Raw genomic sequence first — 27,543 nt, forward strand, 5'->3', positions numbered from 1 at the left:
ATGGTGACTTGCTGTTTGCTTTGTATGTGCTTACCTGGACTTTGTATCCTTGGTGGACTTTATGTAAAATATCAATATGTCATTTTGATGTACAATCCTCTCAAAAATGTATATGACTGTGCCTTCAACTTCTAACAGGTAGAGCAGTTCTCAGACCTTTCTGAGAATCTGCTTTCCAGCTTATAATCTTCAGTTTGGCTTGAATAAAATTCTCTTTTTTTCTTTTTAACTTGATAGTTAATTGAATTTTTGTGAATATAACTCACCTCCCTTTTTTCACTTAAGAATATATCCTGGGGATTTCTCCGTCGGTCCAGTGACTCTGTGCCTCCACTGCAGGGGTCACAGGTTTAATCTCTAGTCAGGGAACTAAGATCCTGCATGCTGCGTGGCCAAAAAAAAAAAAAGAAAACAAAAGAATATATCCTGAAGGTAACATCATGCGTGGGCATGGTAAGGAGGACCTTCATTCAAATTATGCCTGTAGAGAAAGATAGTATGTGAATGGTGCATCATTTATTCAAACAGCAGCCTTTATGTAAAAAAATCAATTTAGATGAATTTCATAGGAATTCCAGTTAATTTTTCATATGGATTCCAACTGATTTTTTAAAATTAATTAATTAATTTTATTTTTGGCTGCATTGAGTCTTCGTTGCTGCATGTGGGTTTTCTCTAGTTGTGTTGAGCGGGGGCTCCTCTTCATTGTGGTGCATGGGCTTCTCATTGTGGTGGCTTCTCTTGTTGCAGAGCATGGGCTCTAGGCATGTGGGCTTCAGTAGTTGTGGCACACGGGCTCAGTAGTTGTGGCTCACAGGCTCTAGAGCACAGGCTCAGTAGTTGTGGTGCATGGGCTTAGTTGCTCCATGGCATGAGGGATCTTCCCGGACCAGGGCTCAAAGCTGTGTCCCCTGCTTTGGCAGGTGGATTCTCAACCACTGTGCCACAAGGGAAGCCCCCAACTGATTTTTAACAGTTGCATAATCAATTAAATGGAGGAATGATATCCTACACAACAATTCACATGTAGCTGGGGCAATTGGACGTTCATAGGAAAAAAAAAACAACCGACCTCAACCTAAGCCTCAAACAATATACAAAAATTAACTCAAAATAAATCACAGATTTGAATCTAAATTGTAAAACAATTTAAAGAAATTTAAAAGAAAACATTTAAATTTCTAAAAATAAAATAATAATAAAGTAATTTAAAAAATTTTTTTAAAGAAAACATTAAAAAATCTTTCTCACCTACGACTAAGCAAAGAGATCTTAGACATGGCAACTGAAGTAAAATCTATGGGGAAAAAAGTTAAACTTCCTCAAATTTAAAAACTTTTTCTCTATTGAAGAACTGTGAAGAGGGTGAAAAGGCAAGCTACAGAGTAGGAGAAAATATTTGCAAACAAAATACTCAGTAAGAGCCTTGTTCTTAGAATATATAAAGAGCTCTTAAAATTCAACAGCAGTCCAACAGGAAAATAAACAAAAGACAGAACCTGAAGAAGAGAAACAGATGACAAATAAGCACATAAAATAATATTCAATATTATTAGGCATTAGGGAATGCAAATTAAAACCAGAATCAGATACATATATCAGAATGGCTAAAATGAGAAAAAATAGTGATGACGCTAAATGCTGGTGAACATGAGAAAGTGAAAGTTTTATACCTTTCTTGTGAGAATATAAAATGATGCAGCCACTGTGGAAATAGTTTGGAAGTTTTTTACAATAGTAAAAACGCACTGCCCGTATGACGCAGCAATTGCATTCCTAAGTATTTGTCCCAGAGAAGTGAAAACATAATAATACAAAATCTGCACACTGTACAAATGGGAGCTTTATTTGTGATAGTCCCAAACTGGCAATAACTCAGTTATCCTTCACCAAGAGAATAGTTAAATGAATAATGATATAGCCATAGCATGGAATACTACACAGCAGTAACATGGGATGACTGTTGATACACACAATGATTTGGCACGGATCATCAGTCCATTACACTGAATTTAAAAAGCCAAGCTTAAAAGGTTACAAACTATAAAATTCCATTTGTATAACATGTGTAACACAACCAAATGATAGGGTGGAAAACAGATTAGTGGTGGCCTGGGACTGGGAATGTGGGGGTGGCAGCGGGGGGAATAGGTAAGGTGAGGCTATAATGGTAGCACAAAGGAAACTTGTGGTGACAGGAAAGTTCTGCATCTTGAATTTGGTGGTATTGCATAGAACTATACACAGGTACACATACATACAAGTACATATAAAACTGGTGTAATCTGAAAAAAACCTGTGGATGGTTGCAACATCCTTGATATTTTGTTTTTGTTTTTTTTGTTTGGTTTTTTTTTGCGGTACGGGCCTCTCACTGTTGTGGTCGTTCCCGTTGCGGAGCACAGGCTCCGGACGCGCAGGCTCAGCGGCCAAGGCTCACAGGCCCAGCGGCTCCGCGGCATGTGGGATCTTCCCGGACCAGGGCACGAACCCGTGTCCCCTGCATCGGCAGGCAAACTCTCCACCACTGCGCCACCAGGGAAGCCCCATCCTTGATATTTTAGTACATCTTTACAAACTGTTACCATTGCAGAAAACAGCACAAAAGTACATGGGACATCCCTGTACATTTTTTTTTTTGGCAATTTCATATGAACCTACAATTATTTTAAAATTTAAAAATAAAAATCATATATGTGTGTGTATATGTACATATATGTGGATATACACACATATACATACAGGATGATAGAGAAGAAAATGTGATATATCAAAATAACATATTGTCACTTGGCAATGAAAAGAGATGAACTCAGGAGTTCCCTGGTGGTCCACTGGTTAAGACTCCACACTTTCCCTGCCGAGGGCCCAGGTTCAGTCCCTGGTTGGGGAACTAAGATCCCACAAGTGGCATGGTGCGGTCAAATAAATAAAATGTTAAAAAAAAAGAGAGCGAGATGGACCCATGATTTACATTGATATGGATGGATTTCAAAACTGCTGAGAGAAAGGAGCCTTACCAACAAGAATACATACCAAATAATTCCATTTATATAGAGTTCTGTAATAAGTAACCTAATCTTTGGTGGAAAAATAAATTCAAACCATTGTTTTCTTTAGGACTGGGGGTGAGGGCTGACTGGGAAGGAGCATGAGAGGACTCCCTAGGTGATGGTAATGTTCTATATAACTCGGTAAATATCCATTTACAATTAGAGGATTTCACTCTATCTATATTTTATATCAAAATGATGGACTGTTAGGAATTCCCTGGCAGTCCAGTGGTTAAGAGTCTGGGCTTCCGCTACTGGGGGCCTGGGTTCGATCCCTGGTCGGGGAACTAAGATCCTGCAAGCCGCACAGCAAAGCCAAAATAAATAAATAAATAAACTGTAAACAAATATTGAACTCCATGATTAGCATGCTGAATTATTTAAGGGAAGTGTACAGATGTGTGTAATTTACTTTGAATGTATAAAAAAATAAGATGGATTTATGGGTGGATAGAGGATCATATCCAGGTGCTAAGTTTACAGCTAGCTGTCCCTTATGAAATTTATTCTATTTCGCTGTTTATTTGAAACCTTCACAATAAAATAGGGGAAAAAATCAATTGCAGATGGATTGCATATGGATTACAGAGGGATTTATCTTTAAATGGAAAAAACACTCAATGGATATAATTCATATGAACAAAACCTCTGAATTTCTCAATTACATTTAAGGGTTTAAAAAGTGTTCTGAGATCAAAAGTTTTGAGAACTTCTTGCCTAGAAAAATATTTGCTTATATGCATTATAATACATAGACAAAAACATGTATAGTATCATTGTTGTACCTGTCCCAAACTGGAAGCAACCCAAAGGCTCAGCAGCGGGAAAATGGCTAGATAATTTATGACAATAGAATTCTTAACAGCAGTGAAAATGAGTAAGACAGAGAACATGCAGTGACGTGGATGAGTCTTACAGAGATTTATTGTGTGAAAGAACTTAGACCAAACAGATTTCATAAGATATGATTGCATTTATACAAAGGTATAATACAGGAAATTTTCGACTATATGTCGAAGAATTATACACTACAGGGAACACTATCAGGAAAAACCATTAAATGATGTCCTAAAAAATAGAGGATTGGGGCCTCTCTTGTGTCTCTGGAAGCCACTTAAGAGGCAGATAGGGTTGAGGGACATCCCCTCCCGCCACTCTGAGAAAATAGAAGAGTTTACAGGAAGTATTTCAATCCAAAAGCTGCCATTGTGTGAGGGATCCTTTTTGAGAAAATAATTAAAGGCCTGGCTGAAGCAACTTGATGAAGAATCGAGTTTGTTGGTCTACCTTTGTGCCCAGTGAAAAGCATGTTGTATATTATGGACAACTGTGCAAATCTGAATCTTTCTTTAATGCAGGGGAGAAAGACTTCATGCATTTTACTGTTGTCCATTCCATACGTAACTAAACGTAAATTTAAGTTCATTAGTTTTAAATATTATTTGTCAGGCTTAATCGAATTTCCGTTTTGCTTCACAGTCTATAAACTCCCAGGGTCATCACAGCATGTGTAACAGCAGCGTCTCCTGCAGTGCCTTACCTTACTGAGGATTCTCAAAAAAGTGATTCTGAGAGTTGTGACCCCTATACCATGAGGAAGAGCTTTGATTACACCCTGAAACCTGGTACTGTGTCTTGGAATATAACAGGATAAAAAAGAGCAAACTATAGGGCACCTCACTAATCTCCAAATACCAGGTAAGTTTTGTGTGATTTTCCAAATTGACAGGAACTACATCTGAGAGGGTTTTTTTAAAAAAAAAATTTATTTATTTGGTTGCACCGGGTCTTAGTTGTGGCAGGTGGGCTCCTTAGTTGTGGCATGCGCACTCATAGTTGTGGCATGCATGGGGGATCTAGTTCCCTGACCAGGGATTGAAACTGGGCCCCCTGCATTGGGAGTGTGGAGTCGTACCCACTGTGCCACCAGGGAAGTCCCTTTTTTTTTTTTTTTAATGTGGACCATTTTTAAAGTCTTTACTGAATTTGTTACAATATTGCTTCTGTTTTGGTTTTTTGGCCCCGAGGCATGTGGGATCCTAGCTCCCTGACCAGGAATCTAACCCACAGACCACTCAGGAAGTCCCCATCTGAGAGTTTTTAAGATCTCTTTTGAGCAGATCTTGTTGCTGCTGGAAAATCTAAAATGAACAAGGAAAGGATAAATAGAAGCAAGGAGTAGCAAGGACTGAGTAAGAAGGGGTCTGAGCAAAGTCAGTATTTACTGTTACTTGGAGGTGGTTTTGCCTGGGAGGGGATCCCATCAAGGTAGGGTAGGAATTGTTTCCTCTAGGGGTGCGTCATGTTCCCATGTAAACTGAGATTAAACAGCGGGATCAAGCCCTAGACCACAATTTTCATTTTATAGTTATGAATTGGAGTAGAAAGTGACCCAATGTTTGCAGTCTGCAAATGTCATCTGGCAACCTTGGTTTACTAACTGGAAAGCATTTGGGTTGGTTTGACATGAAAAGTACTCACCCCTCTCCCAAATCTAAGTCCTGTGAGATTTGAAGTAATGGGAGAATTAAGGATTCTTCTTTGTCTACTGTGTATTCACAGCCAAAAAGAATATTAGGGATAAGAAACCAGGACCTACTGTATAGCACAGGAAACTACATACTCAATATTTTGTAATAACGTATAAGAAAAAGGAATCCAAAAAAAGATACATATTAACATGTATGTGTAACTGAATCACTTTGCTACACACCTGAAACTAACACAACACTGTAAATCAACTATTCTTCAATTTTTAAAAAAAGAATATTAGGGAATATATGAATTTCTATTAAAAAAATGGAAAAGGTAAACCCAAAATAGTGTGAGCAAGCTTTATAGTGGAAAAATTTGGTGCACAATTGTATACACACATGTGTGTATATACATTATCAAGAAATGAAATATATTGCCTCTGCATTCAATCTGATACAATAGGATGTTTTGTTTGAAATACATAGAGGAATTCCAGCCTCACACAGTTAATTGTGAATATCCCATGAAGTCTTTGGAAGACTCCCCTCTATATCCACAGGAGAATAAAACTGAGTAAAGAAACTTAAAAAAAAGAAAAATGAAATGTAGTTCCAGTGGTAATATAGAAAAGCCAAAAAAAAAAAAAGTGCCATAAAATCCCTGAGTATCTGACGTAAAATAAAATCTTAAATTGAAATACTTTTTTGTAAAATTTTTTGGTGGCGGAGGCCCACACTGCATGGGCATGTGGGATCTTAATTCCCTGACCAGGGATACTATTTCTGTTTTTTTTAATTTATTTATTTAGGCTGCGTTGGGCCTTCGTTGCTGTGTGCAGGCTTTCTCTAGGTGCGGTGGGGCGGGGGGGGTGCTATTTGTTGCGGTGCGCGGACTTCTCATTACAGTGGCTTCTCTTTTTGCGGAGCATGGGCTCTAGGCACATGGGCTTCAGTAGTGGCTCACAGGTTCTAGAGCGCAGTCTCAGTAGTTGTGACACACAGGCTTAGTTGCTCCGTGGCATGTGGGATCTTCCCAGAACAGGGCTCAAACCTGTGTCCCCTGCAATGGCAAGCAGATTCTTATCCACTGTGCCACCAGGGAAGTTTTATACTATTTCTAAATATCCTCAGCCATTCCTGAAGGACGTGGTAAAACTAGGTTCACGGTCTTTGTATAACTATTTACCTATAGGTCCCGATTTGGCTAAATCTAATAGGGCAGTTTCTGTTTTTTGTTGTTGTTTTTTTAATTCAATTTTTAATACATTACCTTAATCAAAACTGCCTCAGGGTCTTCCCTAGTGGCGCAGTGGTTGAGAATCTGCCTGCCAATGCAGGGGACATGGGTTCGAGCCCTGGTCTGGGAAGATCCCACATGCTGCGGAGCAACTAGGCCCATGAGCCACAACTACTGAGCCTGTGCGTCTGGAGCCTGTGCTCCGCGATAGTGAGAGGCCCATGCACCGTGATGAAGAGTGGCCCCCGCTTGCCGCAACTAGAGAAAGCCCTGGCATAGAAACGAAGACCCAACACAGCCAAAAATTAATTAATTAATTAATTAAAAAGAAAAACAACAAAAAAAACTGTCTCGGAGATGGGACTTCCCTGCCAGTCCAGTGGTTAGGACTGTGCTTCCATTCCGGGGGCATGGGTTCGATCTCTGGTTGAGGAACTAAGATCCCACAAACTGAGCGGTGCTACCTCAGAGAACTGGCACTTGGTAGACATTTGCATGTGAATAAAGAAGGAAACGGGTAATTTAGTGCCCTGTAGAGGACATATTACACCCTATGAAGAAAAAAGCAATCTTCACAAAGCGTAACTTAGAGAAACGCGTGTCATGGGTGATGAGCACGAAGGGGCTGAGAATCGGGAAACATAAAGCCACGAACACAGATGTGTTCACCAGCCATTGGGCAGGATTCACACTTAAGACTACACAGAAAGTCAAAATGGAGGAAAGAGAATAAAGTAAAACAAAGAAACTCACCAAGATTGGGATGGTGCCTGTGGCTCTGGCCTCGTGGGATGGTCTCAGGGAGAGGCTGTTGCTGTGAATGTGTTGGACTTGCTGCTTGTATCTGTGCAGGACAAGGATCATGGAGCCACTAGCCCAGACCATGAGACACAAAAACACAATGAAAAATATTATCCTTGCCAGCAGTGAGCTTGTAATTTTGTCTGGAGTAGGCTCAGAACAGTATTCATATACTTTTCCCAAACTTACATTTTTGGTGTTGCTTAGGCCATGCACCTTTATAGCAACATGCACATTTACTAGTAGATTCAGGATCCAGCGAGAGGAACAGCAGAAGCCAGTGTACTTTGGGATTCTAATTTTGACCTCCATCCACTTAGAGCTACTGGGACAAAGTTGTTTTTTTTTTTTTTTTTTGTGGTACTCGGGCCTCTCACTGTTGTGGCCTCTCCCGTTGCAGAGCACAGGCTCTGGATGCACAGGATCAGCGCCCATGGCTCACAGGCCTAGCCGCTCCACGGCATGTGGGATCTTCCTGGACCGGGGCAAAAACCCGTGTCCCCTGCATCGGCTGGCGGACTCTCAACCACTGTGCCACCAGGGAAGCCCTTTTTTTTTTAAATATATCTTTATTGGACTATAATTGCTTCACAATACTGTGTTAGTTTCTGTTGTACAACAAAGTGAATCAGCCATATGTATACATATACCCCCATATCACCTCCCTCTTGAGCCTCCCTCCCATCCTCCCTATCCCACCCCTCTCGGTCATCACAAAGCACCGAACTGATCTCCCTGTGCTATGCTGCTGCTTCCCACTAGCTATCTGTTTTACATTTGGTAGTGTATATATGTCGATGCTACTCTCACTTCGCCCCAGCTTCCCCCTCCCCTCAGGAAGCCACCAAGGAGGCAGGTAGTGCTGAGGGAAACCCCTCTGGCTACTCTATGAAAATAGAACACAAGTTTATATCCAGTAACGACCAGGAAATATTTCAGTCCAAACACTGTCATTTCCTGAGGGATCCCCTTGGAGAAAAGAACTAAGCAGTTGGCTAGGACGAGTTGGTTGGGGATTTGTTCTGTGGGTCTGAGACTTCATCCAGTGATCAAAGTGAAAGTATAAAAGCAAGGAAGTGAGGAGTTACCCAGGATCCCAACTTTCATCTGAGTGAGGAAGATAATCACCCAGTCTAGGTTAGTAGAAACCATCACATTAGTACCTGAGGGATAATGTTTAATTGTAGTCAGAAGAATCTTAAAAAGAAAAGACTAAAAAAAAAGACTATATTAAATCATATTCCCAAAAGTGTTCAATGCTTAACCTGACATTAAAAGCAAACTGAGGGCTTCCCTGGTGGCTCAGTGGTTAAGAATCCGCCTGCCAATGCAGGGGACACGGGTTTGATCCCTGGTCCGGGAAGATCCTTCATGACGTGGAGCAACTAAGCCCGTTCACCACAACTACTAAGCCTGCGCTCTACAGCCTGCAAGCCACAACTACTGAAACCCACGCACTTAGAGTCTGTGCTCCACAACAAGCAAAGCCATCACAGTGAGAAGCCCACGTATGACAATGAAGAGTAGGCCCTGCTCACTGCAACTAGAGAGAAAGCCTGTGCACAGCAACGAAGACCTGGTGCCGCCAATAAATAAAATTTAAAACAAAAAAACCTGAGAATGTCTTTATGAAAGCAAAGGTTGTTTTTTTTTTTATTATTGAAGTACTTTATGTAAAAGCACAGTTCTGAAAACAATGTAAAAGTAGGGTACCAGCAGACATACTCTGCCATATACACAGACTGTAAAACTTTGCAGCTGTAACAAATTAATCTGGAAATTATCTACACTGCTATGGAGTTATCATCAAAATGTATTTTAATTGCAATAAAAATCAGGGTGCAGGGAACTTCCCTGGTTGTGCAGTGGTCAAGAATCCGCCTGCCAATGCAGGGGACACAGGTTCGATCCCTGGTCCGGGAAGATCCCACATGCTGTGGAGCAGCTAATCCCATGTACCACAACTACTGAGCCTGTGCTCTAGAGCCCATGAGCCACAACTCCTGAGCCCACGTGCCACAACTCCTGAAGCCTGTGTGCCTAGAGCCCGTGCTCTGCAACAAGAGAAGCCACTGCAATGAGAAGCCCATGCACCGCAACGAAAAGTAGCCTCTGCTCTACGCAACTACAGAAAGCCCATGCACAACGAAGACCCAACGCAGCCAAAATTTAAATAATAAATAAATTTTTTTTTTTTTTTTGTGGTACGTGAGCCTCTCACTGCTGTGGCCTCTCCTGTTGTGGAGCACAGGCTCCGGACGCGCAGGCTCAGCGGCCATGGCTCACGGACCCAGCCGCTCCGCGGCACGTGGGATCTTCCCAGACCGGGGCATGAACCCGTGTCCCCTGCATCGGCAGGCGGACTCTCAAACACTGCGCCACCAGGGAAGCCCCAATAAATTTTTTTAAATGCTGTGGAAGGGGCGAGGTGGAAGCACAGAAACCATGTAGAAGATTGAGTGTGAGATAATGGTGGTTGTGACTTGGAGGGAGCAGGGTGGATGATGAAAAGTAGTCAAACCCTGGTAGCTTTGGAAGGTGAAGGCAACGGGACTCCTATGTGATAGACGTGAGGAGAGAAACAGAGGCTTCGAGGATGAGTCTGAGAATTTTTGCCTGGACAACTGGAATATGAGGTGCTCTTGAAATAAATAGGGGAGGTTGAAGTTGGAGTAGGTTTTTATTACTTTTTAAATTTTTTATTATTATTCCTTTTTGCCCACACCACGTGGCTTGCAGGATCATAGTTCCCTGACCAGGGATCAAACCGCTGCCCTCGGCAGTGGAAGTGCAGAGTCTTAACCAGTGGACTGCCAGCGAAGCCCCTGGAGTAGGTTTTTAGGGAAATAGAAACTTTGGATACATTTTTGTATGGTACATGTGATGTATATAGAATTAGTACTTTAAGTCTATTGAATTTGTTACAATATGCTTCTGTTTTATGTTTTGGTTTTTTGGCCCCGAGGCATGTGGGATCTTAACTCCCCAACCAGGGATTGAACTTGCACCCCCTGCATTGGAAGGCCAAGTATTAACCACTGGACTGGCAGGGAAGTCTCAGTACTTTATTTTGTTTAACAGGTAAAGAATTATGTTAGGGGGAAAATTAGTGTTGGCTTCCAAAAGTAAATTTTCTACATTAAAAAATAAAGTCAAGGGCTTCCCTGGTGGCGCAGTAGTTGAGAGTCCACCTGCCGATGCAGGGGACATGGGTTCGTGCCCCGGTCTGAGAAGATCCCTCATGCCGTGGAGCGGCTAGGCCCGTGAGCCATCGCCACTGAGCCTGCACGTCCAGAGCCTGTGCTCTGCAATGGGAGAGGCCACAAGAGTAAGACACCCGTGTACTGCCAAAAAAAAAAAAAAAACAAATAAATAAAGTCAAGATTTGGAAAAATAAAAGAAGGAGCTTGGTTATGAACCTATTCAGTCTCAGGTAACTGCCAGACATCTAAGGATAATGTCCAGTAGGAATTAGGTACAAATCTGAAATTTGGGAGAAGTAACTTGGCTGAATACATCCATTTGAGAACTGTTAGATGGTATATCAGTCATAAGACAGGGTGAGATCCCACAGAAACGAAATAAGAGTTCAGGATAGGAAAACAGGGAGTACAGAAAAGTCTCTTGAAAAACTGTCACACAAAAGTAAGAGACATGAAAGAAGCAAGGAGCATATTTGGCCAAGGAGTAGGCAGACTATTGTTTATAGAAAAGACAGTATTTACAATGCAGTTTGCAAAAGAAAAAAACAGAGCATCAGTGGTTCATATCAAACGAGATCTGATCAACCACAGGGTCAGATCCAGATTGGTCATTTTCTCCAGGAAGTTCTATCCCTTGTGCTTTTCCCACGTGAAGCTGTTTTGGTACATGCAGGTATTGTATTACCATGTTTTCACAGTAAATTGCATCTTTAATCACCTGAAAGATGATCATTTTTATCCCAAATTATGACAGGGTTTTGAATTTCCTAATATTTTGTTAAGGATGTTTTTCATCTATGTACATGTGGGTGTTGGTCTGCAGTTTGCTATTAACAGTACTGCCTGATTTTGGTATCAAGTTAAAGCTAATCTCACAAAACTAGCTGAGAAGACTTCCATCTTAAAAAAAATAATAATTTGAGTGGAATTGGAATTCTTTCTTCCTTAAATGTCTAGAAGTCATTAGTCATCTTGGCATGAAATCATAGTAGGAAAATTTTAAACTACCAATTCAATATCTATAATAGAGGGCACTTGAGATTTCTCATTTCTTCCTCAGTGAACCTGAGTAGTTGGAGTATTTCAAGAAATTTTTTTCTCAATTTCTGGTTTTTCTAGAGTTGTTGGAAAGTGTTTAAAATATCACATATAGGCACTTCCCTGGTGGTGCAGTGGTTAAGACTCCATGCCCCCAAGGTAGGGGGCCTGGGTTTGATCCCTGGTCAGGGAACTAGATCCCACATGTATGTCACAACTAAGAGTCTGCATGCTGCAACTAAGGAGGCTGCCTGCCACAACTAAGACCTGGTGCAACAAAATAAATAAATATCACATATAATCCTTTTAATGTCTTTAGTGCCATCCCATCTTTCATTCTTCGTATTGGTAATTTTTTCTTTTTTTCTGATCAATCTACCTAGAGATCAATTCTCTTGATCTGAAGGAGTTTTGGAGTTCACTGATTTTTCTATTACCTATTTTATTAATTTCTGCTCTTTATCCTTTCTTTCCTTTTGCCTACTTTGGTTTTTAAATTTTTTATTTTTTTTTAAATCAAAGGGCATGGTTTATTTATTTGTTTATCTATCTATGGATGGCTGCATTGGGTCTTCGTTGCTGTGCATGGGCTTTCTCTAGTTGGAGTGAGTGGTGTCTACTCTTCATCGCACTGTGCGGGCTTCTCATTGTCCTGGATTCTCTTGTGGAGCATGGGCTCTAGGTGCGCAGGCTTCAGTAGTTGTGGCACCTGGACTCAGCAGTTGTGGCTTGCAGGCTCTAGAGCTCAGGCTCAGTAGTTGTGGTGCACAGGCTTAGAGCGCATGAGCCACAACTTGAGCCCACGTGCCACAAATACTGAAGCCCACACACCTAGAGCCCATGCTCCACAACAAGAGAAGCCATCGCAGTAAGAAGACTGCACACTGCAATGAAGAGTAGCCCCCACTCGCCTGAACTAGAGAAAGCCGGCACGCAGCAATGAAGACCCAAGGCAGCCAAAAATAAATTTAAAAAAAAAAAGGTCTTAAAAAAAAAAATTTGCTGAGAATTTCCCAAATCATCAAGTCTTGGGTCTTTTCTGTTTTTCACGTCTTCCCTATATTTACTTTTCCCTATCACATTTTACTATAATCAGTAAGAAGAAACGAGGCCACAACTTTCAACACTTTTTAGAAATGTCCTCAGCTAAATGTCCATAAAAAGACTTGCACATGAATATTTGCAGCAGCTTTATTTTTATATTTAGAATCTGGGCGGGGGAACTCCAAATATCATTTAAGATATATTGATATGGTGTGGTATATCCATATAGAACATTACTCAGCAATAAAGAGAATGAGCTATAGATGATTCTCAAAATAATCATGTTGCAAGACAGCAGACAGAAGTAAACTTTTAAGGTTCCACTTAAATAAAATTCTAGAAAAGGCAAATTTATCTATACTGAAAGTCAATCAATGGTTGCTTAGGGGTGGTAGGTAAAGTATTAGGAAAGGCACTGAGAAAGGGTGATGGATATATCCAATATCATGACTAGACGATTTCAAATGTGTATACATATATTAAGGCTTACCAAACTGTACAGTGTGGGCAGTATACTGCATGTTGACTACAGTTCTATTCTCAGTCCCAGGATTCCTGCCCATGCAGCATCAGCTGAAGAGCCCAAGGAGGCACAGAAATTGAGGAAAACTACATTCTTTGCTCTGCCACTGACCCTGGTCATAAGAATGAGACAGCCCCAGAGAGCATGACAATCTCCATACATGATCTCATCCAGCAATACTGACTTGAATGTTTATGGATGTGTTTTTAGCATGGGCACACCCATTCTCCTTTGCAGCAGTCTCTCCAATCCCAATTATTCACACCCAGTGTTTCTGCATCAATTTTGTTTCCCTCCTGGACACAGTAAGCCTTACAGCCAGTGACTCCTGTACCAGATTCTGGCCTTCAGGGCATATGGCACTTGGCAGGTCCTGAGGAACAGCTGCCCCTCAACAGTGCCAGGGAATGTGGCATATATGGTGAAAACAAGACACTGAAGCCATGCTGCTCCCAAACATGTTGTAGGTTGTTACAATACCACCCTTCTCAAGGTGATGTCTGGACCCTCGAATAACTCTGAAATCTAGACAAAATCAGGCCCACAAAGCCCTGAATTCTCACCCAAGCTTTTGTCAGCAATGGAAATTAACACCAAGATTGGACTGAGAACTGTTCTCTGCCAACCTGTTCTATTTGAGGCACACAGTTGGGAGCCCACCACAAACAGTTTACCTCTTCAGTTTGGCAGAGTCTAATGGATTCTAAACCACTCCAGACACTAAAAAGAACCTCCGAGATTAAAGGTGGCTTAAATAATAAGGTATTTATTACCACACAAACCAGAGCAACATGAGTCAAGTAGTTATCCAGCCTGGGTGACTTGGAGGCTGGAAAAATTCATCACAAGTATCACATGAGACCAACAATGTCCATGAATAAGGTAAACCTTTTCTGCTACCAGAGCACAGCTTAGATCATCTTGGCTAAAGGTGGATCATGTCCATACCTTTTCCGGTCATAGGGAAGCAAATGAGGACCACCATTTAATTCAGATTTCTTATAATTTCCTCCAGGGATTGAAGAGAGCATGAAGTTCTGCCTCCCCTAAAAATATTAGGGTAATTAAGCTGGTTGAGTTGAGATGGTTTCAGCCACAGGCACTAAGAAATTTGGCAAGGAACCTGAGCAGGTCTGAAAGTGCAACATAGCTTCTGAAAGCTTCCCCTGCACCTGGCATTCATAAAATACTCCACAGTATTAATGTCCAGATATATGTGGTTCGACACATGATTGATGTCTCCCTCTCTAAAGGCAGACACAGAGCTCCTCGCCATGAGTTCTGTTGTGTTGGAAGCACTCCTAAAGCCTTCCGGCAGTGTGAACTTTCTGGTGCCTAATGAGATGGGAGCTTAAGCTATACGATTTCCCACATTCATTGCATTCATATGGCCTTTCTCCAGTGTGAACTTTTTGGTGCCGAACAAGGTGGGAGGTTCTGATGAAATCTTTCCCACATTTGCTGCACACAAAAGGCCTTTCACCTGTGTGAACTCTCTGGTGTGCAATAAAGTCAGAGCTTCGACTAAAGAATTTCCCACATTCAGTGCACTCAAAAGGCCTTGCCTCAGTATGAATTCTCTGGTGTTTAATAAGGGTATATTTGTGGCCAAAGGATTTCCCACATTCACTGCAAACATAAGGATTTTCTCCAGTGTGGATACTCTCATGCTGAACAAGTGTGGATTTGTGTCTGAAGACTTTCCCACAATCGTGGCACTTATAAGGCCTTGCTCCATTGTGAACTCTCTGGTGTACAATTAGGTTGGAGTGATGGCTGAAGTATTTGCCACATTCCCCACACTTATAAGGCATTTCTCCAGTGTGAATTCTTTTGTGCTGAGTAAGGTTGTCCTTGCGGCTAAAGGCTTTTCCACATTCACTGCACTCATAAGGCCTTTCTCCTGTGTGGATTCTCTGGTGCTGGACAAGTGTGGCTTTGCGGCTGAACGCTTTCCCACATTCATTGCACTCATAAGGCTTTTCTCCAGTATGGATTCTCTGGTGCTGGACAAGTGTATCTTTGCGACTGAAAGCTTTCCCACATTCGCTGCACTTGTAATGCATTTGTCTAATGTGATAGGCCTCCCCACTCTCAGTGCTCCTTGTTTTCCTCTTGCTGTGGGTGGCCTTTTGCTGGTGACTGCCCAAACTGGTCTGGAAGTTCTTCTGCTCCTCCTCACATGCAAAGGGCTTCTCTGACAGGTGAGGTTCTTCACAGGCCCTACAGTTCTTCACAAATGAGGTCTTGCCTTTGTCTCCTCTTAAGAGTTTCTCTATATTGTACAGCTTCTGGTGCTGGTCAAAGTTTACACTGAACCAGAATTGTCTCCCACATGCCCCACATGTGTAAGGTTTCAGTCCATGGTGTGTTTCTTGGTGTTCATCCAGGTGCAAAATATCTTTCAAGATTGGGCCACATAAGTCACAAGGGTGAGCCATCTGGGTCGATGAATCTGCCTTGAAAGTATGAACGTGTGACACTGCTACAGAAACACTCTGCTCAGAAGGTGACTCTTCATTCTCCACTCCATGCCAACAACCTGAAAGCAGAAAAATGCTGCTGAACAGCATGCTGTCTTCAGTGGGAGTGGGCAATCCCATCACAAATGTGTATCTAGCATCTAGCATACCCAGGATTGAGTCCACAGGGTTGCTGGCAGGACAGCAGCTTTGGGATTAGGTTAAAGAAAGAGCTGCTGCGCAGTACTGGACTCTGTGGGTCACAGAATGGGGAAGGCCTTACAGCAAAGACACAGGATGGGGTGTAGCTGAGAGAGAAGAGGCAGGCAAGATCTCCAACTCACACCTTGCAAATGACTTTTAGAAGGGCCTTGACTATTGGTGACAGGTGAGTACTATCCAGAAATGTTATGTCCAGGCCCAGAAAATATGATTTAAAACGAGTAACTGGTATTCAAAAACTATTTAAGTACATGCTTATGTTTCATGACACATTAACATTGTCCAACAGACGAGAGCACCACAGAGGGAGCAGTAGAGAGCACTGATGAGTGGGGTGGGCAGGCCTGCGTCACAGATCAGAATAGAAGTGAAAAGTATGTAAAGAGCCCAGAATGCGGAGGAAAAGAGAAATAAGGTATGGCCTATAGCCTGGGCACCAAACAGCAGTGCGCATAGGACAGGTTTCTGTTGCTATCTGAACCCATCCTTGAAGTTATATCCTGCCCAGACTCCCACTCACCAGGGCCTGTCCATGTCTCTTTTGTTGTGGCTAGTCAGGACCTCTCAATCAGGCACTCATATTTCCCCTGCTACAGTTCAGCAACCACAGAGGATCTAGAAGATACAAGTCACACAGGAAAGACAGGGCAAGCGAAGAGGAAAGCAATGGCCCAGGGTAGCCCACCCAGGAGAGATTAAATACAAAATGAAAACTTTAAAGGAACAATCTATGGGCCCCACAATCAGTGACCATAACTGTAATTCATGATAGAGATAGGCCCAAGGGAATGTCAATTAAAGAAAGGGGACATAATCTGGAGCAAAAAGGCATCATGAGTGTAGACAGAGCCATCCACCCAGGAAGAAGCCAGGCAGGGTAGTATCCACTGGGCTGACCATAAGACTCTTGACCTTCAAATCCTTCCTGGTAATTTTGGGGCAACAGAAGTCAGGAAGCATAGGGAGCATACCCAGCCAAGACCTGGCACCCAGAGGATGTATGTGAGGGAGTGCTCACGGTCCAGCTATAGGAAGGAAATCACAACTTCTAGGGGAAAAACAGGAAGAGCAGAACATAGCCCAGAAAACTGGGATATGCAGGGCCTTACCCAGGAAAACCATAAGAGCAAAGCATAGAAGGCACTGCATTGTGATATGAGAGTCTCTGAGCTTTATCAAGAGACTTCCAGGAAAAATACACAAACACACCCTCAAAAGTCACATGATCCTACATGAACAGCACAAGAGCACAAGGGTAGCCTCTCTCCCCAGGATTCCCAGTGTATCCACCACAATTTCACATTCCTCCCCAGCTCCCCAACGCAAAACAATACAGCAGGCCCTGGTGTAATTGATGCCTCCTCTTTCCTCATTTTCCATTAATCATTTCACCCAGCCTAGAACAAAAAGCAAGTGGACAGATAGACACACTGTATAGTCTGGGCCTGGCAGGCAGGAACCAACCCTTCTCCAGCCAGCTAGATCCCATGGGATCCAGAGATTATGCCTCTCATACACAAATTTGACCTCCACGTTCCCCTTAAATCCCTCAGTACCTGAGCCCCCAGGCCATGAATTCAGATTCCATCTCCATGGACACATCACTCTTTAGACCACACCTCCCTCGTTATCTAAGGAGGCTCCCAAAGTAGGTACCTCCCAGATGTAAACCTGCACATGGCATCCAGAGAATGCTTGGTTAATGCATCCAGGGTTACATCCATCACCAGTCAACAGCCTCCACTGTCATAGGTATTTCCAAACTCAGCTTTTAATTTTTTCCTTCCTTGATTAAACTTCAGCAATTCAGAAGCACATGCAGATTATGAGATAAAGCCAGACCTTTTCCACCTTGCTACTGCATGCTGGGGATACTATACCCTCATCAGTCACAGGCTTAACACTTACCACTAAACTCTCATTCAAAGCCCATACCCACTGGCCTTCTACCCCAAGCATAGTGACTCTGCAGCTGACCCAATTTAGCTCTGAACTAACCTACCAGCTCAACTAAAACTCCCCAGTCCCCACCAAAGGTCACCACAAAAACCTGAAAAGCACACGGAGAGGGGAAGAAGGACCAGCTTTGATCTTTCATGTCATCTCTATTACTGCTTTACCTCAGAATTCATCTCATGTCTACTTTCTCCCTTTCATCAACTGCCAGATCCTATTTTCCCTGCTCACTATGGACACTAACCTCCCTTTTCTTGCCTCTAAGGTAACTCTTACTTCCACTCCACTGTGCCCACTTCCTTTCCAGACCCCCAAAGGCACTGCCACCAAGACATAAAGGTTCTCTCTCTAAATCTGATACACAGCTCTACCCTAATCACATACTGGCTGTCACCTTGTGGATGTCTCCAACTTGAATCCCTCCTCTGAACTCCATACCCATGTGTCCAGCTGTCCACTTGATACGTCAACTCAGATGCCTTTGGACCACTGCAGATTCAACATGATCAAAACATAACTCTGGATATTACCTCTGAAAGTTACTCTCACCACCAACTTCACTATTTCAATTGAGAACTTTTTCTTCCTTATGTCTTCTCAGGCAAAAAACAGTGGGGTCATCTCTGACTCTTTCCCATCTTTCTCTCACACTCCACATCAGAAAATCTGGTTGGTCCTACTTTAAAAATAAAAACAAACAAAGAAACCCCACCAGAATCCAAGCACTTGTCTCTTACCCCCGTAGTCACCACTCTGGCCCAGCCATCATCAGCAGTCCTCTTTACTACCCCCATAGTCTTTTCTTCACTGTGCAGCCAGAGAAACCCTGACCAGAATAAGATCACTCCCTTCTCTGGTCCAAACTTTCCATGGGTCCCACCACTTTCAGAACAGAAGCCCAGCTCCACAGGCTGCCATTTCAGAGCTGAAACCTGTCCCCTGCTCTCTGATCACTAGACATAATGGAGAACTAAAGTTCCCCGAAAAAGACCAGTTCAGCCTCAAGTAATGTAATTGCATATGATGGTTCCCATGGGCACTGTTCCATACTTCTTCCCATTACTTGCTGAAAATGGAAACCCTTCCATATAATTCCAGGACAGTTTGCAGGGCACAAGGCCTCTGGTGACACCAGGATCCCCAAACCCAATGGCAGGCAGAAGGGTAGGTTAAGATTCCCAAGACACCATTATCTGCCATAATGGGTTGCCAAGATCATGGTTGACTGAGGACCTGTACACTTTGCACTCACCTATGCAGGGATCTTAATCACTTCTGCCACCACAGCACTCTGGCAGGAAGAGGGAGCTGGGAGTGGCAGGTTACCACAGTGGGATCTCAAAGACAACTGTTCCTCTCACCCCTACCTTGCCCTTTGGTGAGGATGATTTCAGATTGTCTAACTTAAGATACTCAGACCTTAGTGCTGCCTCCTACCAGCTACGTAACCATGATCCAAGATTTCTCTGTGTTCTCACGTACAAAGCAGGGATAATGGTGGTATCCACCTAATAGGGCTGTCTGTATCAGACGTGTTAGTAGGCGTCAAGTACCTTTGAAATAACTTTTACCGTCCACATTCTTAACAGTTTTGCAAATGTTTTTCGCTTGAATGAAGTACATAATAGGTTCTTGTAAGTTTTGGGTTTGTTTTTAAGTCTTTAATAAAACTTGATATTTAAGACTTTTCATTGTAATCAAATACTTAGAGACAAGTTTTTCAATCATTTAAGCAGTGGTATAAATTTATCATACCTAAATATTTTTAATTTTTAACTGCCTGCTAACGTATACTTGCCAGGTATACACTAGATCCTTTCACCAAACCAGCCTACCTGGTATATATTCCTCTGAAGGTGAGCATGCTGGTGGCCCTTCATTAGAGGTGTTCATCATCTCTCCTCACCTGATAAGTCAGGGAACTGATTTAATAGTGCCCTGGATTGGGGTGGGGCTGCTCCACTAGCCTGGCTGACTTTTCCTCGGCTCCACAGAGGGGCATGCTGAGTCCACATAGTGACAAATTTATAGCACCTTACACCTTGCTCTCCATCTCAGGTCGGGTTCCTAATACCCTACAGCCCTCTCTCTCCTGCTGACACCACCCATAACCCTTTCGTATTCCAGGACCTCTCCTTTCTGGAGGAAATCTCAGGGACGTCCACCCCTTTTCCCTGTACCCATTCACCTCAGGGACTACATAAAATAACAACCTTAACATTCTCCCCCTAAATTTCATCTCCAGGCTTTGATAAGACCTCACTCCTCAGAGGTCTCCAGCCCAGCTTGTTGTGCAGAACTCCAGACCAGCATATCCAAATGCTTATGTAACGCCAATACTGTGAAACACTATGGATTTACCATGTCCTAAGTCCAACTCCTGTTCCCCCTGAAAGGTGCTTCCCTCGTCCAACTTACCCATTTCCATTCTTTCAGATGTTCAGGGAAAAACAAAACAAAACTTGGGTGGTCCTTCACATCCCTTTTTCACTAACAGCCGTATCTAACACACCAGAAAATTCTGTTGGTTCTATCTTTAAAATCTCTCCAGAATTTAATGATTTATCCAGTCCCAATCCCTCCCCTGCCACTGTTCTGGTACAGTCACCACCACAACGTTCCTGGAGTTTGTGGCCTCCTCACCGGTCTCCCTGCCTCCATCCTCATCATCTCCACCCCACCCTAGTTTGTTTTCCCCTGAGCTTTGGGAATACTTTTAAAAATCCCTGATCACGTCATGTTCCTCCACGGCTCCCAACGTCCTCCTAATGAAAGCACTCGCCTCACCCTGACGTTCCAAGCATTACTACTCACACTCTCTGCTTCCTTAAGATGTGAACACCCCAGTTTCCCGAAAGTTCCCGACTCAGTGACAACCCCAAGTCTTTGCTTCTGCTAGTGGCTCGGCGGGGTACCACTCTTAAACGTCTCACCACACTGGCTATTAGAAATGGCGGCTTGGGCTTCCCTGGTGGCGCAGTGGTTAAGAGTCCGCCTGCCGATGCAAGGGACACGGGTTCGTGCCCCGGTCCGGGAAGATCCCACATGCCGCGGAGCGGCTAGGCCCGTGAACCATGGCCGCTGAGCCTGCGCGTCCGAAGCCTGTGCTCCGCAACAGGAGAGGCCACAAGAGTGAGAGGCCCACGTACCGCAAAAAAACAAAAAGAAAAAGAAATGGCGGCTCCATCGCAAACGCCCTGGAGTCTGGACCAGAAGAGCCTCAATAGTCACCACTCGGGGTCCTACGATTCGAAGGTGGGGGGAGGGACGCGTCAAGATCCGGGGACCGCAGCACCCACCTAAGCCGGTCCGTCCCCAAGGCCGCCGCCATCACAGTCTGGACCACACAGATTCGGGACGGATCCCAGGTCGGAAACCGGGCATAGCCGTCGCTCGGCCAGGCGGCGGAATTCTCGCGAGAGCTGCCACCACCGAGCCACTCTGCATCGAGGACAGGGTAGCCTCTCGCGCCTTCTCACTTTCCGTCACCTCTGAATCGAACCACAGCTCCCGATGTTATGCTCTGATGGGTCGACCAAGAGCCAACAAAATGTCCGCCGCGAAGATACCGGAAGTCCCTCCCAGAAGACTTCCGCACGTACGGAAATACCCTTAAGAGTGCCGCCGCTGTGCGGCGCACGGGCTTCTGGGTAATGTAGTTCCCGCTGAGCCATCGGCCGCAGCGACTCGTTGACGCCCTCGCGTGGAACCACAAGGGACGCTGGGGCCTCGCGGCTCCGAGGACGGGGCGGAGCTTCACTCTTCTTAAGAAGCCATCGCCCAGTTTCCGTGTAGTGTACACTGCAAGGATCGAAGAAATGTTTAGAAATGTTCTCTCAGATATTCCCCAAAGCTACAAAACCTAATGGACACACCACATCAAATGTCACTTTGAGTCCACTCATATTTCCTTGTTTTTAAAATACTTACAGATGGAAGAGAGAAGCAAAGATGCAAATATGAAAAAATAAGTAAATTATACGATATGCTGTATGATGATAGGTGCCTTTGGGGAAAAAAGCTGGATTTCGGGGAAGAGCAGGGAATGAGACGGTGTAATATTAAATAGAGTAGTAATGAGAAACCTCATGGATACTTCAGGCAAGACTTGAAAAATGATTAATTAAGTCATGTGGCATTTTTGTGCATATCCAAGAACTGTATCAGCCAGTGTCATGTCCTAAGCAAAGCCAGGTGCTGATGCCCATGGAATTAGGTGAGTGAGGAAGGGAGTTTTAAAAAGGAAGTCAGGGACTTCTCTGATGGCACAGTGGTTAAGAATCATCCTCCCAATTCAGGGGACACAAGTTCCAGCCCTGGTCCAGGAAGATCCCTCATGCCATGGAGCAACTAAGCCCGAGCGCCACAACTACTGAGCCTGCGCTCTAGAGCTTGTGAGCCACAACTATTGAAGCCCACGCACCTAGAGCCCATGTTCTGCAACAAGAGAAGCTACCACAATGAGAAGGCTGCCAAAATAAATAAGTAAATTTATAGGAAAAAAAAAAATAGAGGTCAGAGGGACTTCCATGCTGGTCCAGTGGGTAAGACTCCACGCTGCCAATACAGGGGGCCTGGGTTCCATCCCTGGCTGGGGAACTAGATCCCACACATGTGCCACAACTAAAGATCCCACATGCTGCAAGTAAGACCTAGTGCAGCCTAAATACATAATTTCTTTTCTTTTTTTTTTTTGCGGTACGCAGGCCTCTCACTGTTGTGGCCTCTCCCGTTGCGGAGCACAGGATCTGGACCCTCAGGCTCAGCAGCCGTGCTCACGGGCCTAGCCGTTCCACGGCATGTGGGGTCTTCCCGGACCGGGCACGAACCCACGTCCCCTGCATCTGCAGGCGGACTCTCAACCACTACACCACCAGGGAAGCCCTAAATAAATATCCTTTTTTTAATTCAAAAAAAAAAAAAAAGGAGGTCGAGAGGAACATGGGCTAAAGGCCTGTGAAGTGCCTCAGGGTCTTGCAAAACTTTTGAATTTTCTTTAAGTAAAAGGAGGAGTCTTTCCAGGATTTTAATCAAAGATGGACACTACCTGACTCATAGTGTTGAAGGGTCATGTTGGCTGGAGAGTTGAGAATAGACTGCAAAAAAACAAGCTTAGGATACAGAAAATCAGTTAGATGACCACTGCAAAAATCCAGCTAGAGGATGGTGCTAATCAGGCTGGGGGCAGACATGGTGATGAAAAGTGGTGAGACTCAAGAAATAGTTTGAAAGTGGACCCAATCAGATTTCCTATGGGGCTGGTTCTGTGGTATGAGAAAAAGAATGAGTCAAGCATGATCCCTAGAATTTTTAGTCTCAGCAACTGGAAGGATGGGGTTGGCATCGACTGAAAATGGGAAAGCTGTGACCAGAGCAGAATTAAAAGAAAGCTCACACACTGAAAACACCAAATGCTGGTGAGGATGTTTAGCAACAGGAACTCTCATTCATTGCTGGGTGGAATGCAAGTGACACAGCCACTTTGCAAGACAGTCTTGCAGTGTCTTAAAAAACTAAACATAGAGTTACCATACAATCCAGAAATTTTGTTCCTTGGTATTTACCCAAAGGAATTGAAAACCTTTGTCCACACAAAACCCTGCACATCATGGATGGTTTTAGCAACTTAATTCATAACTGCCAATGTTCCATCTTGGAAGCAAGGAAGATGTCCAGGAGGTGAATGGATAAATAAACTGTGGTACATACAGACAAGGAAATACTATTCAGCTCTAAAAATAAATGAGCTATCAAGCCACGACAAGACATGGAGGAAACTTAAATGCATATTACTAAGGCAAAGAAGCCAATCTGAAAAGGCTACGTACTGTATGATTTCAAATCTGACATTCTGGACAAGGCAAACCTATGGAGACAGTAAAAATATCAGTGGTTACCAGGCCTTAGGCAGGAGGGAGGGATAAAAAGGTGGAGAATTTTTAGGGCAGTGAAACTCATCTGAATGGAACTATAATAGTGGATTGAAGTGTAAGCCCTGACAGTTGTTTTATTTTCTTTTTTGTAACGCAAGTGCCTGACGTAAACTGTTTGCCAAGGCATCAAAGAGGCATCCACTTCAAAGATGTCTATCTGTAATAAACAACATTGCTAGCCAGGTGATTAGATAAAGAGCCAGGCTGCCTTTCCCACTGGGGCTCCTTTGCTTTAGGAGCTGTTTGTTGATCTCAGTAACTGACCATTTGGGCTACTTGTTTTTTTCTCTTACTGTGCTTTAAACTCTTACTCTTATGTTTTTAATTCCCCAATAAAGAGTGAGCCCATGAAACCCTACACCCCCACTCTCGACCACAATAAAAGCAGAACCCCAGGCCCATGAACTCCCTCTCTCACCTCGACCTTGCTATGTGGATCCAGATGTTGTATGTAATTTCCAGGTTTGTAAATAATAAACCTATATGGACTTCCCTGGCAGTCAATTGGTTAAGACTCCACGCTTACACTGCAGGGGGTGCAGGTTCGATCCCTGATCAGGGAACTAAGATCCCACATGCTGCACGGCCAAATAATATCAATCAATAAATAAATGTAGTAAAAAACTGTTTAAAAGTAATAATAAACCTGTATTTTTTTCAGTTTCCTGGATATTGCTGAAGGGCATCTTGCAATCACAATGAGAAACACAAGAGCCAGTCCAACCACAGCATTCCTCACTGACAGACTGAGACCAACTCAGAACAATGGATACATGCCACTATACATTTATCCAAACACATAAAATGTACACCAAGCGTGAACCCTAATGAAAACCATGGTCATTGGGTGATAATGTGTAATTTTAGGTTCATCAATTGTAACAAATATATCATTCTAGTGGGGGGTGTTGATAATGGGGAAGGTTATGCATATATGGGGGCATGGGGTATATGGGAAATTGCTGTACGTTCCTGTCAATTTTGCTGTCAACCTAAAACTGCTCTAAATAAATAAAGTTTAAAAAAATTTTTTAAATGAAAGCTGAGAAGTTTGAAGATGTTGAGTGTGTTATGTCTACCAGATGTCCAGGAATAGGTTACAAAGTAGATCATTAGACAATCACTGGATTTTTGGATGGAAATATACATTTGGAAGTTTTGAGCTTAAAATGATATTTACAACCATGCCATTGCATAAGATTACCAATAGAATGTGTATAGGTTGTGTTAAATTCCCCTAATATGATTGTGTTACTGTCGATTTCCCCTTTTATGGCTGTTAGTATTTGCCTTATGTATTGAGGTGCTCCTATGTTGGGTGCATAATATTTACAATTGTTATGTCTTCTTCTTGGATCGATCCCTTGATCATTATGTAGTGTCCTTCTTTGTCTCTTGTAATAGTCTTCAAAGTCGATTTTGTCTGATATGAGAATTGCTACTCCAGGTCTCTTCTGATTTCCACTTGCATGGAATATCTTTTTCCATCCCCTCACTTTCAGTCTGTATGTGTCCCTAGGTCTGAAGTGGGTCTCATGTAGACAGCATATATACAGGTCTTGTTTTTGTATCCATTCAGCCAATCTGTGTCTTTTGGTGGGAGCATTTAATCCATTTACATTTAAGGTAATTATCAGTATTTGTGTTCCTATTCCCATTTTCTTAATTGTTTTGGTTCATTATTGTATGCCGTTTCCTTATCTTGTGTTTCTTGCCTAGAGAAGTTCCTTTAGCATTTGTTGTAAAGCTGGTTTGGTGGTGCTGAACTCTCTCTGCTTTTGTTTGTCTGTGAAGGTTTTAATTTCTCCATCAAATCTGAATGAGATCCTTGCTGGGTAAAGTAATCTTGGTTGTAGGTTTTTCTCCTTCATCATTTTAAATATGTCCCACCAGTCCCTTCTGGCTTGCAGTTTCTGCTGAAAGATCAGCTCTTAACCTTATGGGGATTCCCTTGTGTGCTATTTGTTGTTTTTCCCTTGCTGCTTTTAATATGTTTTCTTTGTATTTAATTTTTGATAGTTTGATTAATATGTGTCTTGGCGTGTTTCTCTTTGGATTTACCTGTATGGGACTCTCTGTGCTTCCTGGACTTGATTAACTATTTCCTTTCCCATATTAGGGAAGTTTTCAACTATAATCTCTTCAAATATTTTCTCAGTCCCTTTCTTTTTCTCTTCTTCTTCTGGGATTCCTATAATTCGAAGGTTGGTGCATTTAATGTTGTCCCAGGGGTCTCTGAGACTGTCCTCAGTTCTTTTCATTCTTTTTTCTTTATTCTGCTCTGCAGTAGTTATTTCCACTATTTTATCTTCCAGGTCACTTATCCGTTCTTCTGCCTCAGTTATTCTGCTTATTGATCCCTTCTAGAGTATTTTTAATTTCATTTATTGTGTTTTTCATCATTGCTTGTTTCCTCTTTAGTTCTTCTAGGTCCTTGTTAAATGTTTCTTGCATTTTCTCTATTCTATTTCCAAGATTTTTGGATCATCTTTACTATCATTATTCTGAATTCTTTTTCAGGTAGACTGCCTATTCCTCTTCATTTGTTAGGTCTGGTGGGTTTTTACCTTGCTCCTTCATCTGCTGTGTGTTTTTCTTTCTTTCCATTTTGCTTATCTTACTGTGTTTGGGGTCTCCTTTTTGCAGGCTGCAGGTTCATAGTTCCCGTTGTTTTTGGTGTCTGTCCCCAGTGACTAAGGTTGGTTCAGTGGGTTGTGTAGGTTTCCTGGTGCAGGGGACTGGTGCCTGTGTTCTGGTGGATGAGGCTGGATCTTGTCTTTCTGGTGGGCAGTTCCACGTCTGGTGGTGTGTTTTGGGGTGTCTGTGACCTTATTATGATTTTAGGCAGCCTCTCTGCTAATGGATGGGGCTGTGTTCCTGTCTTGCTAGTTATCTGGCATAGGGTGTACAACACTGTAGCTTGCTGGTTGTTGAGTGAAGCTGGGTGTTGATGTTGAGATGGAGATCTCTGGGAGATTTTTGCCATTTGATATTATGTGGGGCTGGGAGGTCTCTTGTGGACCAGTGTCCTGAAGTTGGCTCTCCCACCTCAGTGGCACAGCCCTGACACCTGGCTGGAGCACCAAGAGACTGTCCTCCACATGGTTCAGAATAAAAGGGAGAAAAAATAGAAAGAAAGAAAGAAAGAAAGAAGATAAAATAAAATAAAGATAAAATAAAGTTATTAAAATAAAAAATAATTATTAAGAAAACATTTGTAAAAAAACAAACAAAAAACATGGACGGACAGAACCCTAGAACAAATGGTGAAAGCAAATCTATACAGACAAAATCTCACATAGAAGCATACACATACACACTCACAAAAAGAGGAAAAAGGGAGAAAATAATATATCTTGCTCCCAAAGTCCACCTCCTCAACTTGGGATGGTTCATTGTCTATTCAGGTATTCCACAGATGCAGGGTACATCAAGTTGATTGTGGAGTTTTAATCCACTGCTTCTGAGGCTGCTGAGAGAAATGTCCCTTTCTCTTCTTTGTTCACATAGCTCCCGGGGTTCAGCTTTGGATTTGGCCCCGCCTCTGCATGTAGGTCTCCTGAGGGCGTCTGTTCTTAGCTCAGACAAGACGGGGTT

At 42.9% G+C, this 27,543-nt stretch overlaps 2 protein-coding genes across 2 annotated transcripts; both read right to left on the reverse strand.

Moving 5' to 3' along the window:
* Positions 1–1,532: 1,532 nt before the first annotated feature.
* LOC149744536 (vomeronasal type-1 receptor 1-like) lies at positions 1,533–13,996 on the reverse strand. Its single transcript, XM_089902521.1, has 2 exons — positions 8,617–13,996; positions 1,533–7,635 (listed from the first exon to the last, which is right to left on the reverse strand). Exons 1-2 carry the CDS (start codon positions 8,715–8,717, stop codon positions 7,287–7,289), a joined length of 450 nt encoding a protein of 149 aa, XP_089758647.1. The 5' UTR covers positions 8,718–13,996; the 3' UTR covers positions 1,533–7,286.
* Positions 13,997–14,119: 123 nt separating this feature from the next.
* On the reverse strand, positions 14,120–21,601 carry ZNF134 (zinc finger protein 134). The gene is made up of 2 exons (XM_089902007.1): positions 16,578–21,601; positions 14,120–15,915 (listed from the first exon to the last, which is right to left on the reverse strand). The coding sequence occupies exon 2, from the start codon at positions 15,812–15,814 to the stop codon at positions 14,675–14,677; it is 1,140 nt and encodes a 379-aa protein (XP_089758133.1). The 5' UTR covers positions 15,815–15,915; positions 16,578–21,601; the 3' UTR covers positions 14,120–14,674.
* Positions 21,602–27,543: the final 5,942 nt, after the last annotated feature.

Source organism: Delphinapterus leucas, chromosome 20 (assembly GCF_059928025.1).
Source record: "Delphinapterus leucas isolate spDelLeu-1000000601 "Yukka" chromosome 20, BTC_Dleu_Yukka2, whole genome shotgun sequence".
NCBI classification, from domain to species: Eukaryota; Metazoa; Chordata; class Mammalia; order Artiodactyla; family Monodontidae; genus Delphinapterus; species Delphinapterus leucas.